Genomic DNA, 17,511 nt, shown 5'->3' on the forward strand with positions numbered 1-17,511 from the left:
TGTCTTGAATTTACTTTGATCTGTAACTTTATCTGCAGGTCAGTTCTTTTAATAAAAAGTTTATGTATTTATTTTTCTAATTACAAAACTAGACCCTGCTTACTAGAGAAAATTGGGAAAATATTGAAAAGTAGAAAGAACCAAAATTAAACCATCTTTATAACTTCTTCCTCCACAGAAGCCCACCTCAGTTAATATCTTGGTGTATTTCTTTTCTTTTCTTTTTTTTTTTTTACAGCTTTACTGAGGGTGTAATTGATAGACCAAAAGCTGCACATATTTAATGTGTACAATTTGATGAGTTTAGACAGAGCGGAGCAACTCTTGCTCTCTCTTGCTTGTTTTGGGAATACCACCTTTGTTTGGTATTTCAATTTTAATTGTAAAAAATGGAAAATGATTCCTACTTCCACCTATGGGATTTTTTTCTTTAGCCTAATGTTTTCAACAAGAATCAAATGAAAAGGAATCCTGAAGGCCACTGAGGTGATGCCGTCTCTCAGGAACAGGCCTGGCCTCAGTTCAACAGCTCACTCTGGGGCTCAGCCATGAGGGCCAGTGCTGGTGAGAAAGGGCTCCTTCTGGTTCAGGCCCATTCCCCTTGAAAGGAAAATGGAGCAGTAGTATTCGCCACTTTACCAGGTGGTTGCGTCTTAGGGCTGAGTCCTTCACAGGAATTTGGGTGATGATTTTGGGGGGTGGGTCCCTTAGAAAGGATTGGGATACCGGACCCAGCAAGCCTTTGAGACCACAAATCTTGGCGGGTGGTCCCTTGCAGGCTGGGAATTCAGAGTTCTCATTTGCCTTCCTTGGCCTCCCCACACCCCACCTGCCCCATTCAGCGCCTCCTCCCTCTTCTATTTTTTAAAATCCCCCTTCATTTTGGCATAAGTAAAACTGTCCTTAAGCTGAGAGTGTATAATTAGGATAGTGGGCATTTGAAGTGACTGGTATTCCTAGCCGACCAGGCGCCCCGATGCTGTTTAATAAAAGCTTGGCTATTCCCAGCCCAGGACACGTTCAAGGCTTTTTCCACTCTCTTCTGCCGAATGCCCTTCCCCCCTCAGTAGCCTGGAGCAATACAACTCACCCTACGAGGCCCAGCTCAAATATCATCCCCTTTGAAACGCTCTGGGATGCCGCCCCCGCCGGGCAAATTGCTATCTCCCCAGCGCTCCCACAGCTCGGGATTCATGTTGGCTACAGAGCACGAAGCATGTTGGGATCTGGTTCTTTCCCTCCTACTTTGCCTTGTCTGGGAGTTCCTAGATGGCCAGGATGAGGCCGTGTCCTTGTCTCCCATCCAAGTCCCAGTAGCTGTAGGAGCTGCATAAATACTTGGCGAATCAAATTCCAAAATCGTGACGTTTGGCTGTCCCTTCTGCTTCCTCATCTCTCTCGTGACCCCCCCACCCCATCTGCATTTTGCCATCTCTCCTTCGCCTTTGAGGTTATAGTAACACCAATGCATCACAACTGTACCCCATTTTCATCAAGTGTGCTGATCGTCTACACTTGACGGCAAGTAGCTTCTATTCATCAAGATGTCCCTCTTGTCTCTGACATGCCACCTGCTCTTCCTATCCCCGAGTGGCTGCGCAGGCAGGGACAGCTCCTCCGTGGGGTGCCAGCGAGACCCTCTCCATGGTTGCAGCACCTGTATTCCCATGAGCCCTGACAGGCCCCAGCACAGGTCAGAGCTTGGCTTACTGTCCCCAGGACTTAGTGGAGACACACTAGTTCCTCAGCAGGATCCAGTACTCAGAGTCAGCCTCCCAGGCTGGGCCAGAGCAGAACAGGGAAGCAGCAGGGTTACTCTTGATACTTCAGTGAGAGGAAATGTTCAGAACTGTGTGTGGTCAGTGGTACTTTACAATGAGGACAATGGCAGAGAGAGGTAGGTTTTCAAAGATTTTATTAAAAAACAAAATAGATCCGCAACCTTGAAAACAACACGGGTGGATTTCTCCCCACCTCCCAGTCTGCTGACCAGCCCCCCTCCCCCCGAGGCTCCACCTGGATGGTCCTGAGGCCCAAACCCTGCCTGTCAGCTCCCTGCTGCCCCACAACCTGGCAACCAAATCTCCATGCTTTCCTCCAGCTTCTGATCTGTCTCCTTTAAGAAAATAAAAATACCCCCTCCCCAACTTGCTTAAAAATAATTTTCAAAGATTAAAAACGGCATCTGTGTGTTTTTAAAAAATAAACACTTTAAGTATTGGAAATCTTTGTCTTCCCCTAGGTCTAGTTGAGGCCTCTGGGGTGCCTGCCTGCCTCACCCCAGGAGGCCAGCTGCCACTTGGTGCCCCTTGGAAATTTTCAGGAAGTAAAATTCTTCCAAATTTCCCCTGCAGTCACAAATTCCACACACTGCTCCCATAAACAGGCTGTCTTCATTACAGGCACTGCTCCTCAGCTCTGGAAACCTGATCTCTTTTTGTCAACTAGACCACATGCTTCAGATTCCCTACAAACAGGAGAGAAAACAAAAATCAAATTCAGGTAACATATGTGAATTATACCTCAATAAAGCTGCTAAGAAAAGGCACTTTCATTTTGGGGCTAGTTCTCTTGCTGCCCTTGGGAACCCCGAGACCCCCAACATATGAACAAGCTCAGGCTAGACTGCTGGATGGTGAGAGATATCTGGCCCAGTTATGCCAGCAACCACCAGCCACCCACCAGACATGTGAGTGAGGCCTTTGACAGCTGGCTGACTGCAGTGTTGGGTGAACCCAGCCAAAACCAGCAGAAGAACCACTCAGCTGAACCCAGCCCTGATTGTTTTAAGACACACACACACACACACACACACACACACACACACACACATATTCCGGCAACACTTTTCAGAGTTTGCATCTCACTAACTGCATCAGATCTTCCCCTGCCCCCAACCTTTCTTCCCCCCACTTAGCAAGGCACAACCCTCCTAGCATTTTCTCTCGTGAGTACCTGTGAAATACGAATTGGGGATTTCCCGCTGCCCTCAGGTCTAAGAATCTTAGAGGGAAAAGCAATCACTTTAAATCCTACAGGACTGGGCTCTAGGAATGAAAAGTTTGCTCCCTTGGTCCCTCCACAGCCTTCTCCTTGTCCCACTTCCCCAAGAAGAAATACTGGGCTCCAAACCCTACTGACCACTTCTCCTCTAAAACAGGAAGGATGGTCCATGAGGGCAGGGACATGGGCTGCCGTACTTTTGGTTGATCTCCAAAGTCTAGCCCAGTGTCTCACACATAGTAGGTGCTCAATAAATGGCCGAATAAATGGATGAATGGAAGAAAGGAAGGAAAGAAAAATCAGCACCCACATGCCTATCTGGTTTAATTTTTAATTTTAAATCGACATACAGTGAAATTGACTGTTTCTGGTATGTGCAGTTGCGTGATTTTTAACACACATAAAGATTCATGAAACAGATTGGTCCCATTACCCACCAAAATCCCCTGTGCTAACTCTTTGCAGTCACATCCTCCCCTCCCCCTCTTACCACCTGGCAACCACTGACCTATTCTCCATCACTATAAGTGTTGTCTTTTCCAGAATGTCATATAAATGGAATCAAACAGTATGTGACCTTTTAAGACTGGCTTCTTTCAAGCAGCATAATGCCTTTGAGTTTCATGCAAATTTTTAGGTTCATGCAAATTTTTCAGTGTATCAGTAGTTCATTCCTTTTTTGGTACCCTTCACCAAGTTTCTCCAAGTGGCAACATCTTACATAATTATTATTTAATATAAAAACCAGGACATTAACACTGGTATAATTCACAGACCATATTTAGGTTTCACCAGTTTTATATGCACTCATTTGTGTGTGTGTGTATGTATGAGTGTTTGTATGTAAGAGTATATTCTATGAAATTTTATCACATGTATAGGTTCGTGTAACCTCCACCACAAGAAGATACAGAAATATTCCATCACCACAAAGATCTCAATGCTACCTTGTTAACTCCCCTCCACCCCCTATTTGTAAGCCTGACAACCATTAATCTGGTCCCTAGGCCTATAATATTGTCATTTCAAGAATGTTATCTAAATGGAATCATACAGTATATAACCCATTTTGAGATGGGTTTTTTCCTCTCACTCAGCACACTGCCCTTAAAGATCTATCCAGGTTATTGGGTGCATTAAGTTCCTTCCTTTTTGTTGCTGAGTATTGTTCCGTGGTATGGACATGGCACAGTTTGTTTAACCACTCACCTGCTGAAGGATATCTGGGCTGTTTCCAGTTTTTGGCTATTACACAAAAAGCTGTTATGAACATTCACGTACAAGTTTTTGTGTAAACACAGTTTTCATTTCTCTGGGATAAATGCCCAAGAGTGCAATTGCTGGGTCCTATGGTAGTTGCATGTTTAATTTTATAAGGAACTGCCAAACTGTTTTCCAGAGTGGCCATACCATTTTGCATTCCCACCAGCAATGTATGAGGGATCTAGTTTCTCAGCATTCTTGTCAGCGTTTAGTGGTGTCACTAGGTTTTATTTTAGCCATTCTGATAGGTGTGTAAGGATCTCTTATTGTGGTCTCAATTTTCATTTTCCTAATGGTCAATAATGTTGAATGTCCTTTCATGCACTTATTTGCTGTCTGTATATCCACTTCATGTAATTTGTTAATTGAATTTTTTTTACAGTTGAGTTTGGAGAGTTCTTTATATATTCCAGATACAAATCTGCTGTTGCATATATGATTTGCAAATATTCTATCTCAGTATATAACTTGTCTTTTCATCCTTTTTTTTTTTTTTTTGGCTGCAAACCGTGTGGTTTGCAGGATCTTAGTTCTCTGACCAGGGATTGAACCTGGGCCCTCGGCACTGAAAGCACAGAGTCCTAACCACTGGACCACCAGGGAATTTCTTGTCTTTTCATTCTTCTAACTCTTGCAAAGCAAAAGTTAATTTTTTGGATCATGGTTTGGGTGTTTTCAACCCTTAAGCTCACAATCTCTGGATAACCTTTTTTTTTTTTTTTTTTTTTTTTTTTTTTTTTGTGGTACGCGGGCCTCTCACTGCTGCGGCCTCTCCCGTTGCGGAGCACAGGCTCCGGACACGCAGGCTCAGCGGCCATGGCTCACGGGCCCAGCCGCTCCGTGGCATGTGGGATCCTCCCGGACCGGGGCACGAACCCGCGTCCCCTGCATCGGCAGGCAGACTCTCAACCACTGTGCCACCAGGGAAGGGAAACCCCTCTGGATAATCTTTGATTCTTCATCTCTTAGTCCAAGCTCCCTTCACATCTTATGAGTTGCCAAGCCTAACCTCAAGATGTCTCCCAAATCTGTCCTCTCCTTTCTGTTCCCCTGTCTCCACCTTATTAACAGTTCTCATCACTCAGGTCACTGCAACAGCCTCTTAACTGGTGCTTGCACCTCTGGAGCTGTCCCCTCACAATTCTAGCTGTGACCACATGCCTCCTCTGCTCTGAAATAACTGTAGCAGCTCCCGACCACCTATGACTGAGGTTTAACACCTTAGCTTACATGTGCCCCATCCATACTTTCCCATCTCCATGTGGGCCTTTGTGTTGTTGCCTCTTCCTTGGAGAACCTACAGGGGATCCTGGTGCTGAAGTGAGCGTCCTTCCATCTGTAAGTACAGCCAGAGCTTGATGAGTGAATGATTGCACGGATGAACAAAATCCTGTGTCCGAGTGTCCCAACAACACATGTTCACAGAAAGGAAAGGTGGGTGCTGTGTTCTCTGCTCTTCTGTCTCACTCTCCAGTTACATTTGGAGGCAATTAAGAAAAACAACAGAAATAATTTCCACCAAAAGTTGATGATGAGCAATACTGAGTTTGGGTAACAATGAAAATGTAAGCTTAAATAATGCCCATTGTTTTCCCCTCACATCTAGCTTTTCCAGCAGTGGGTGGCAGCGTGAGAAAATTCTAAAAGCCAGCATGGCCTGGGGCCTGGGGAGGCACAGAGTACAGACCAGAGGGGGCAAACTCAAATGCCTACAGAGGCCAAGAATGTACCAGATGTCAGTAGAACAGACTGGGGGCAAGACATACGGAGCCCTCTGGATCCTTTTTTCTTTTTCCTACTTTGCATAATAACATGATTATAAGAAATCATTTCCCTTTTTCTTAAATCTATTACAAAAGAAAACAAGACCAAAGTGGTGTCAGTGAGATGAGAAATGGAAACTCACACTTGGCCTAGAGTAGGAGGTACAACAGCAAAAGGTGGGGTCTGTGGCAAACAGGAAGGTACCTGCTCACAAAGGGGGCAGCTGCTACTCGGCTCCAGCCATCCACTAGTGTGCAGGAATGTGGGCCCAGTGTGACCAGATCTTTCCATTTTCCAAAAGAAGTCAGAAATTCACATTTTTATGCAAAGTTTTCACAGTGTGAAATGTGGACAACTAGTTAAAAATTTTTTTAACATCTTTATTGGAGTATAATTGCTTTACAATGGTGTGTTAGTTTCTGCTGTAGAATAAAGTGAATCATCTATGCCTATACATATATCTCCATATTCCCCCTTTTGCGTCTCCCTCCCACCCTCCCTATCCCACCCCTCTAGGTGGTCACAAAGCACTGAGCTGATCTCCCTGTGCTATGCGGCTGCTTCCCACTAGCTAGCTATTTTAAGTTTGGTAGTGTATATAAGTCCATGCTGCTCTCTCACCTCGTCCCAGCTTACCCTCCCCCCTCCCCGTGTCCTCAAGTCCATTCTCTACGTCTGTGTCTTTATCCCTGTTCTGCCCCTAGGTTCTTCAGAACCTTTTTTTTTTTTAGATTCCATATATATGTGTTAGCATACAGTAATTGTTTTTCTCTTTCTGACTTCCTTCACTCTGTATGACAGACTCTAGGTCCACCCACCTCACTACAAATAACTCAATTTCATTTCTTTTTATGGCTGAGTAATATTCCATTGTATATATGTGCCACATCTTCTTTATCCATTCATCTGTCGATGGACACTTAGGTTGCTTCCATGTCCTCATTATTGTAAACAGTGCTGCAATGAACATTGTCGTACATGTCTCTTTTTGAATTACGGTTTTCTCAGGGTATATGCCCAGAAGTGGGATTGCTGGGTCGTATGGTAGTTCTACTTTTTAGTTTTTTAAGGAAGCTCCATACTGTTCTCCATAGTGGCTGTACCAATTCACATTCCCACCAACAGTGCAGGAGGGTTCCCTTTTCTCCACACCCTCTCCAGCATTTATTGTTTGTAGATTGTTTGATGAAGGCCATTCTGACCGGTGTGAGGTGATAACTCATTGTAGACAACTACTTTAAATTTTTAAAGAATATCATGTGGCACGTCAATATGTGAAGCTAAACAAAACAATTTTGGAAGCAAGATGTGGTCATGGGCTCCCAGTTTGTGATCTCTGGGACAGCTCTGCTTTACACCCATGGCACCCCATTTCATTCTCAAGTATCTTGGTTTCAACAATAAATTATATCGTCACCCTATCTCTGATGTACAAGAAGGAGCACTGAATTGGGACCCAGGAGGCTTGGGTTCTATTGATTCATTGACTGACTGACTCATTTACTCATCCACTTATTCAATCAACACTTATGGAGTGTCTATTCTTTGCCAGTACTAGGTGCTGGTGAGCACTCTAGTCTTTTGCTGTTGTTGCTGCTATTTTTTTCCCTTAAATTTATTAATTTATTTTGGCTGCACCGGGTCTTAGTTGCGGCATGCGGGATCTTTTAGTTGTGGTACGCGGGATCTTTTAGTTACTGCATGCATGTGGGATCTAGTTCCCCGACCAGGGATCAAACCTGGGCCCCCTGCATTGGGAGCCCGCAGTCTTACCCACTGGACCACCAGGGAAGTCCCTGTTGCTAATTAATAGACTTTATTTTTGGAGCAGTTTTAGGTTTACAGAAAAACTGAGCAGAAAGTACAGAGAGCTCTCATACCCCCCTGTCCCCCTCCTCCCCTCAGAGGCAATTTCCCCTATTATTAACATCTTTCATTAGTATGTACATTTGTTACAGTTGATGAATGAATGTTTATACATTATTATTAAGTACAGTCCATAGTTTACATTAGGGTTCACTCTTGGTGTTATACAGGTCTATGAGTTTTGAAAAGTGTATAATGTTGCATATCCACCGTTACAGTATCATACGGAATAGTTTCACTGCCCTAAAAATCCTGTTCTTCACCTATTCATCCCTCCCTCCCTTTCCCCAAAGTCTTGGCAGCCACTGATCTTTTTACTGTCTCTATAGTTTTTCCTTTTCCAGAATGTCATATGGTTAAAATCATACAGCATGTAGCCTTTTCAGACTGGCTTCCTTCACTTAGCAATACACATTTAACGTTCTTCTACATCTTGTTACTTAATAGCTCATTTCTTTTTAGCAGTGAAAAATATTCCATTGTCTGGATGTACCATAGTTTGTTTATCCATTCACCTGCTGTAGGACATCTTGGTTGCTTCCAAGTTTTGGCAATTATGAATAAAGCTGCTATAAACATTCATGCGCAGGTTTTTGTGTGGACATGAGTTTTCATCTTATTTGAATAAATAGCAAGGAGCATAATTGCTGGACTGTATGTTAAAACTATGTTTAGTTTTAGAAGAAACTGCCAAACTGTCTTCCAAAGTGGCCATACTATTTTGCATTCCCAACAGCAATGAATGAGAGTTCCTGTTGCTCCAACATCCTTGTCAACATTTGGTGGTGTCAGTGTTTTGATTTTAGCTCTTCATAGTTATGTAGTGGAACTCATTGTTTCAATTTGCAATTCGTTAGTGACTGATAGTGAGCATATTTTCATACACTTAATTGCCACCTGTACAGCTTCTTTGGTGAGGTGTGTGTTAAGATCACTGGCCCATTTTTTTGATTGGGTTGTTTTCTTATTGTTGAGTTTTAAGAGTTCTTTGTATATTTTGGCTGACAGTCCTTTACTGGATATGTGTTTTGCAAGAATTTCTCCCAATCTGTGGCTTGTCTTTTTATTCTTGTAATCTTTAGTCTTTTTAATGTAGAGTGGCATTGTCCAATGGAACTTTCTGGGATGATGGAAATGTTCTATATCTATGCTGCCCAATATGGTAGCCACTAGTTACCTGTGGCTACTGAGCACTTGCAATGTGGTTAGTGCAAGTGAGGAACTGAATTTTAAATTTGATTTTAATACCTTAAATTTAAATGGCCACATGTTGCCAGTGGTGACCCTATTGGACAGTACAGATATAGAACAGTTCCCTTTTGCTTTTTATTTTCTTCATGACACTGGCTGGGGACATTCTTATTTGCTCTTTCATTTACAACCTCCCTATCGATCCATTAGCAAGTCCTGTCAATTCTACCTCCACAATATTTTCCAAATCCACCCACTTCCCTTCATCCTTCACTGCTATAACTTTACTCCAAGCCACTGTCACCCCCTGCATGGACAACTCTAATAGCCTCAACATTGGTCTCCTTGCTTTCAACCTTGTTGCCTACGCCTTTTTCTCTATGTAGCAGCCTGAGTATTTTGTTAAAACTTAGGTCAAACCACGTTACTCCTATGCTCAAAACCCTCTATGGCTTCCAATCACACCTAGAATAAAATCCAAACTACTTAGCCACCAAGCTCTGGAGGGTCTGACCCCGTCTCTGGTCTCCTGTCTGCCACCACCCTCTTTGCTCACTCTGTCCTGGCCACACGGGGCTTCTTTATGTTGCTGGAACACACGAATCATTTTTCCCTCTTAGGGCTCCCCCTTCTTTGCACGTGTTATTCCTTCCACCTGACATGCTCTGTTCCTGGATATTGTCATTCCTGACTCTTCTCATCACTCAGGTCTCAATCCAAAAGTCACCTCTGAGGGGCCTGATGACTACCCAGTCTACGTGGCCACCCCCAGTCACTCATTTTCTGTCACATCATCCTGCTCTATTTTCTTCAATATCCTTAGCACACCGAACATATCCTGCGTGCTTATTTGCTAACTTGTCTGTCTCCCCTCACAATCTCCATGCGGGCAGCGATGTGTCTGTCTTGCTCATCACTACTGTTAGCCCCCTCAACAGCGCTCAGGAATTGATCAATCAATATTCACTGAAGGAATGAACATCTCTAGAGCTACAGGGCAGCTGATAAAGCACTATCCCATTTAGGCTACAGAGCCTTAAAGCTTGGCCATTGCTCTTAAAGCCCTTAGAAACATGGTTGAGGTGAGCTGACATATGCTTACAAAAAGAGCCTCAATGCCACAAGGCTAAGTGGCAAATAAGTTCTGAAGACTGTCAGCATCATAGCAGTTTGGAGGAATGTTGGGGGTGGCCCCAGAGCCCTTGGAGGCTGAGTGGCACCATAGAGGAACAGAGATGTGAATTTAGGACTGCTGAAAAGTGTTCCAACTTTCATTATAGGAGTACCCCTTTCAGGAATGTTGTCATGTTGACTTAACATCTGTATTAATAGTAACTCTTTTTCTTTATATCAACTTACTTTAAACATTTTAATACTTATTTTGGCCTCATTTATCCTAAGTAATGATAATAATAACGATAACAACAATAATGTTGTGCTTAGATTTTAAAACATACATTAAAATAAATATGACTATTAAATGAAAATAGTCTTGAGGTCTTTGTGTCACCTCAGATTGCCTCTCACGCAGAGGTATATGAGGCACATTTTGGGAAAAATTATCAAAGGGATCACTTTTGGACAGTTGGTGCTTGGGCTGCTTTGCTGCCATGAGCCTTTAGTATCTGCGAATCTTGGATGTGGCACCCCCTCCCCATGTCTGCAGTGGGCTAGGCCCTATGCTGGGTGCTGGGGCCACAGAGGAGAACAAGACACAATTCTTGCCCTCAAGGAGCGCTCAGTCTAGCAAGGAAGGCATATATGGAGACAAACACATCATAGTCCATAGCAACAAGCCCATATAATACCAGTCTGTACAGAGTGCTGAGGGCATACAAAGAGAGGGCATGGAAGGCTTCACGGAGGAGGTGGCATCCTGAAGGGCAAAGGGAGAGAGAATGTTCCAGGCAGCAGGAACAGAGCAGGATTTATAAAGGCACCTGCAAAGTTTTTGTGGCCAGAGCACAGGATGAGGGTCAGGGACAGGGGTGGGAGGTGTGCTATGAAGCTGCAGAGATGGTCAGAGGACAGATTATCAAGAGCCTAGAAGACCGTGGTCTTATCCTAGAGGCCATGGGGAGCCTCTGAACAATTTAAAGATGGGGAGGAGGCCCATCTAGTGTGATCTAAGGCTAGAGCAAGTTCTCCAGCTGCTGCCCCATCACACCGGGCTTCAGGGTCTCACTCTTTACCTGGGAACAATGGCAGAACAAAGGATTTCTATGAAGCCTTGGGCACGTGCTGAAATGGATCGTTGATTTTAGTTTTTAGCTCTTAATTGTCAACTATATTGTTTGTCTTGGAATGTAGATCCCCCCCGTTATCAGAAAGCCTTTCAATGACAATTAAGTATAACCACCAATTACCACTTTCCTGCCTCTGACCTGAATTAGAACCTGAGGCTGTGAATTAATCCCCCAGGCTTCTGGCATTTATAGGATATCAGCACTTAAAGGATGTTACCCTGATGTTTCGGGTGCTCTGGTCTTAACTTGCAAGGGACTACTGCAGTCTCAAACGGAATCGAAGCGATTTCTAAAATAGCCTATGATTCATTTTTTCTCCCCTCCTGTGCCTAAATCTGCTGGCTCCATGTGGAGGGATAGGCACAAGTAACTGGAGAGGTGACATCACAGGAGTGTGCTGCATGCCTGCCAGCCAGCCAGCTTGTGGAGCTCAGCCTCAAGCGGTCTATCTGGGCGATGCCTCCCAGCCACTTTGGAGTCACAGCTCCAGGTTCTTTGGTCCATGAGCTTTCTCCACATTTCTTTTTCAGACAAAAATTCCGGGCCGGGAAATCCAGGATAATGGGAATAGCAGCAGCAGGAAGAATAATACAGCCTTACATCTGTATAATGATTTAGAGTTGTGAAAGCCATTTGCTCCATTTTCCTCCACCCAAACACCAGTGGGAAATGGAAGCTGGGATTTTAGGCCTGCACTGGAGACAAACTCTCACTCTCTTACACAAAAGAGCAAAGTGCTAACATTCCCTGTTCCCCTCAAAGTACATCCTGATTGGGCCTTGGATGCCACCAGAAGGTCAGAGAGATTCCTTTCAGCTTCTAGGTGCTTCCTGGAAGAGAAATTCTCCAGGACAAATTTGCCTGGCAGGCACAATCTATGAACCATGCCATCCTGATGTAGCTAGCAAGTAGTGCCAGTCCCAGCACTGCCAACTTCTTCTGCACACCCTGCCTTACAGTCCCTATGGTCCCGAAGACCTTTACTGGAGCCAAAGGCATAGCCTCTAACTGTGGAGCCCCGAAGGTAGGGTGTGTCATGAACATCTGGAAGTGCCAACAGCTGCCACGGTAGCTCAAGGTCCCGTGAAAGGAAAAAACACCACTGTATCAGCCATCATTGTGGATCCTGCAGTGAAGCGCCACTGAGCCCGCCCGTGAACAGCCGAGGAGTGGGGTGGAGGGATTCCTTCCTTGGAGGAGCCATAAAAATAGTTCTGCAGTGGTCTCATGTTGGCTCTGTGATATTCAAGCACCTGGTCTCAGCATAGCTTGGTGTCCCCAATGCTCTATTGCTACTGCCAGCATAAGAAGTCTCCCAGCCTGGCTTCCTTCCCCTGCTCCTCCTCAGCATTGTGGCTGCCAGGCAGGACACCAAAGGGGTGGCATACTCTTGCTTGGCCTTCTTGGTTAAATTTCAGTGTCACTTGTGTGTGTGTGTGTGTGTGTGTGTGTGTGTGTGTGGTGATGGTGTTGGTGGTGCGCCCAGAGTGGGGGTGGAACATGATGATAGAATCAGTGACCCACAGATGCTTAGCAGTATTGCGAGAGTGGCAGGTGCTGTGGCTGCCGTAGCTGCCACTACCGCCACCACTATGTGAATTCACTACGTGAATTCAGAATGATCCAGTGCAAGACCATAGGTGCCGGTTAGTGCCATGAAAATGTCATCTTGGTAAATCAAGATGCTGTACTCATGCAATTCTGTCTGTTGGAAACCTTGGCGGGGTATAAAAGTGATCCTTTGGAAAGTTGAATCGGTAAACCTATATGTGGAAAGTGACAGGCAGAGCAGAACATCATCACCTCCAAAGCGGAGAGGCCTCCCAGAACTTGTTTTCCAGCTCATGGGGGATATGTGCACCTATGAAAATAAAGGATCACCGCCTCAGCCTGTTTTAGAGATGTGAATAAAAATCTTGGCTGGGGACCGTCTCCTCTCTGGTTGACTGATTTTCCAATTGATTTGTATTTATTAGCTAATGAAATTAAAGTTGTAAAAATGATAACGGAAACATAATAAATCTCTCCCACAACTGGCTGTTTCTATGTCACTATGGTGCATTCCTCACTTTGATTACTTCAAAGTCTATTATTTTGTTCTCAATTATTCTGTTTTTCTGGCACTGGAGAAAATCAATTTGTTTTATTTTCTCTTATTCATGCACTCAATTATGCTCTTTGGGCACATTTAATCACTTTGATGTTTTCATTTTATGGCCCGTCTCTAGGCACTTCAGCTGCATTGCTGCCAACGGGCAAGCAGGGCTAATTTGCATGACACAATAGACTTGAAATTCTAACTCAATTTAGAAATCTTTATGAAATCTCCCTCCAAAATATGCTTGGAGCTTCAAAGAGGGAGAAGGATGTGGGTAAACCAGGAGCCTATAAAGATGCTTTCCTTTCTCAAACACTGAGAGCTCTTTGGTGACCTGACTGTAACTTGGGGATGTCCCTGTCCAGGTACAGCAGAGCAGTCCACGGGATGGGATGCCTGCAGAGTTTCCTCTGGAATTTTGTGGTGAGAATCTTGCAAAGGCTGTCCCTTGGCAGCGAGGCCAGGGAGGTTGGGCCTGCTTACTCTGGCATACACTGCCCCTCAGCACTGCTGGATTTGGCGGCAGTGCTAAAGACAGCACCTGAATCTCAGTTGGTTAAAGTGCCTCCGGGTAGATGGAGACAATTGTCAACAGTTAGTCATTCCAGAACCCTGAGTGGTTTACCTTATTTTCTCTAATAAGTTCCAACACCCCTTTTGCCCCTTGATTACTTTAGAGCTAAAGGCTGGAGAGGACTAAAGTGATATAATTGCTTTAGGCATGAACTTTGGACAAACAGGAAAAAAAAGCTTAATTAAACACATTAGAGGCCTCCAACTATTCTTTAAAAGTTTTTGGTGTGTCGCATACAACAACCATCAGCTCTACCTGGCAGAAAGAAAATTCTGTATTTCTTCTTCTGAACTTTGTGTATGATCTTCAGTTTCTCATGTGGAATCCCAGCTCCCTCCCTTACTTGCTGTGTGACCCTGTACAAGCTAATCAACCTCCCTACGTTCTTTCCTATGTTAAATGGGGCTAATAATTTTATCTACTTCAGGGATAGGTTTGTTTCCTAAACTTCAGTACTGTTAAGAATTTCACTATGTACACATATCACTTATGTGGAAACCTCTCTTACACTCTTAAAAAAAAACTTAAATTCATCCTAAGCAAGGTGTCTGTGAAATCAAAGTGTTTGATGTGGTATTTATATTGATATTCCTTTTTAATACACATTAAAACATACATACATGAAATACACCAAATTCATTCCTGCTTAAGAAGCTTTGATCCTGCTCTCCCCTTCATCTAGAATGTTCTTCATCCCAATTTTTGCAAAACTCCTTCCCTTACTGCATTAAACTCTATTCCCAAATGTCACCTCCTCAGGGAGGCCTTTACTGGCTATTCTATCTAAAATAGCGCTCTTTCCAAGTTTATCAATAACCAACCACTAAATATTTATTTATTTGCTCACTGTCTATCTCCCCCATTAGAACGTAAGCTCCATGATGGGCAAGGCCTTCACCTGTCCTCTTTATATCTCTATCATGTAGAAGAGTGCCTAGCACATAGTAATACCAATTACATGTTTGTTGAATGAATGAAACATAAAAATAAAAAATCAGCCTAGTGGTAACCAGGCTCCCCTTCCACCCCATAAGGGTGGTGTCAGAAAAGGAAGAGTGAAAAACCAGGACTTTCATCTCTGCTCAATGGCAAGGAGGCCCACCCACCACTGTGTCAGTGGAGGCCACATGGGGAGCAGTAACAAGGTGCCACTACCATCCCTGGCCAGGGTGGTACCTTGAGGTTGAGTGGGGAGCCTGAATTTCCACCCCTGCCCAGTAGTAATGAAGTGCCCCTCCTCCCCCCAGACTGTCAATGACAGCTGAGTGGAGAACCTAGACTTTTACCCCCACCTGGAGGCAATGGGGTGGTGCTTCCCTTCCCTGCCAGCATGGTGTCAGAGGAAGCCTGCTGAAACAAGATTTAAATAAGGTGCAGGATTTCATAAAAATATCTAAAGTGTTCAGGATATAATAGAAAATCACTCATACCAACAACCGAAAACTCTTAACTTGAATGAGAAAAAGGCAAACAAGAGAGGCCAATGTAGAATGACAGCAATGATGGAAATATCCAATAAGTAGTTTAAAGCAGGCATCATAAAAATACTTCAACAGGCGATTATAAACATGTTTGAAACAAATGAAAAAAAAAGTCTCAGCAAGGAAATAGAAGAAATAAAGAAAAATTAAATGGAGATTTTAGAACTGAAAAATTCAATAAGTGAAATAAAAAAACCTCAACAGACGGGCTCAACAGCAGAACAGAGAGGGCAGAGGAAGAATCAGTAAACTGGAATCTACAGAACAATAGAAATTACCTAATTTGAACAAAAGACAAAAAATAGTCCAAAAAATGAGCAGAACCTCAGGGATCACATGGGACTATGATAAAAGATCTAACAGTCATGTCACCAAGGTCCCAGAGGAAGAGGAGAAAGGAGGTGGGACTGCAAAAGTATTTGAAGAAATAATGGCTAAAGATTTCCCAAATTTGGCAAAAGATAAAACCCTACAGATTAAAGAAGCTGACTGAATTCCAAACGGCCTAAACTCAAAGATCCAAACCAAGATCTATCATAATCAAATCCCTGAAAACTAAAGTAAAAGAGAAAATCTGGAAAGCTGAAAAACAAAAACAAAGGCTTACCTATAAGGGAAACATAATTCAAATGACAGTGGTTTTCTCATCAAAAACCATGGAGGCCAGAAGGAGGTGGTTCAGCATTTTTCAGGTGCTGAAAGAAAATAAATGTCAACCCAGAATTGTACATCCAGTGAAAATGTCCTTCAGGAATGAAGGGGAAATGAAAATATTCTCAGAGGAAGGCAAACTAAGAGAATTTGTTGCTACTAGACCCACCCTAAATGACTAGCTAAAGGAAGTTTTTGACATGGAAAGGAAATGATGAAAGAAGAAATATTGGGACTTCCCAGGTGGCGCAGTGGTTAAGAAGTTGCCTGCCAATTCAGGGGACACGGGTTCGATCCCTGCTCCAGGAAGATCCCACATGCTCCGGAGCAACTAAACACGTGCGTCGCAACTACTGAGCCTGTGCTCTAGAGCCTGCGAGGCACAACTACTGAGCCTGTGAGCCACAACTACTGAAGCCCACGAGCCTAGAGCCTGTGCTCTGCAACAAGAGAAGCCACCGCAATGAGAAGCCCGCGCACCGCAATGAAGAGTAGCCCCCACTCACCGCAACTAGAGAAAGCCCACGCGCAGCAACGAAGACCCAACGCAGCCAAAAATAAATAAATAAATACATAAAATTAAGAAAAAAAAAGAAATCTTGAAGGAAAGAAGAAGGAACAATGCAAAGGGTAAAAATATGGGTAAGTATCATAGATTTTTCTTCTCCTCTTGAGTTTTCTAAATTATGTTTGATGATTGAAGGAAAAATTATAACATTGTCTGATGTAGTTCTGAATATATAGAGGAAATATCATTAGATTATATAATAACATAATTAGATTACAAGTGGGGGAGGGGAAGAGGGGAAAGGGACTTAAAAGTAGGTAAGGTTTCTACACTTCACTCAAACTGGTAAAATGGCAATACCTGTAGACTGTGATATGCTACATATGTATAATATATACCCAGAGCAATCACTCAAAAGCCTATACTAACATATACAGACAAAATTACTGCAAATAAATCAAAATGGAATTTGAACAAAGGTATAAGTTGCCAACAGTAAAGGTAAAGAAAACAGAGAAACAAAGAATAGAGGGAACAAATAGAAAACACAAAATAAAATGGCAGATTTAATCCCTAATATCAAAATTGCATTGAATATAAATGATCTAAATACACCAATTAAAAGACAAAGATTGGCAGAGTGGCTAAAAAAATGATCCAATTATATGCTGTCTATAAGAAACTCACTTCAAATATAAGTAGGTTGAGAGTAAAAGGATAGCATAATATATGCCATGAAACATTAGTAAAAAAAAGGAGGAGCGGCTATATTGATATTAGATAAAGTAGACCTCAGAACAACAAAAAAATTACCATGGACAAAGAAGGACATTACATAATGGTAAAAGGGTCAATCTACCAGGAAG

General features: G+C 43.3%; 1 protein-coding gene across 1 annotated transcript in view; it reads right to left on the reverse strand.

The window, feature by feature from the left end:
• Positions 1–1,915: 1,915 nt before the first annotated feature.
• HDAC8 (histone deacetylase 8) overlaps positions 1,916–17,511 on the reverse strand; it is a 239,943-nt gene continuing 224,347 nt past the window's right edge. Inside the window, exon 11 of the mRNA XM_082609097.1 lies at positions 1,916–2,467. Coding sequence (XP_082465223.1) covers positions 2,445–2,467 — 23 coding nt within the window. The 3' untranslated portion in view covers positions 1,916–2,444. The remainder of the gene's footprint in view (positions 2,468–17,511) is intronic.

This window comes from Mesoplodon mirus (genome assembly GCF_964341445.2).
Source record: "Mesoplodon mirus genome assembly, chromosome: X".
In the NCBI taxonomy this organism is placed as follows: domain Eukaryota; kingdom Metazoa; phylum Chordata; class Mammalia; order Artiodactyla; family Ziphiidae; genus Mesoplodon; species Mesoplodon mirus.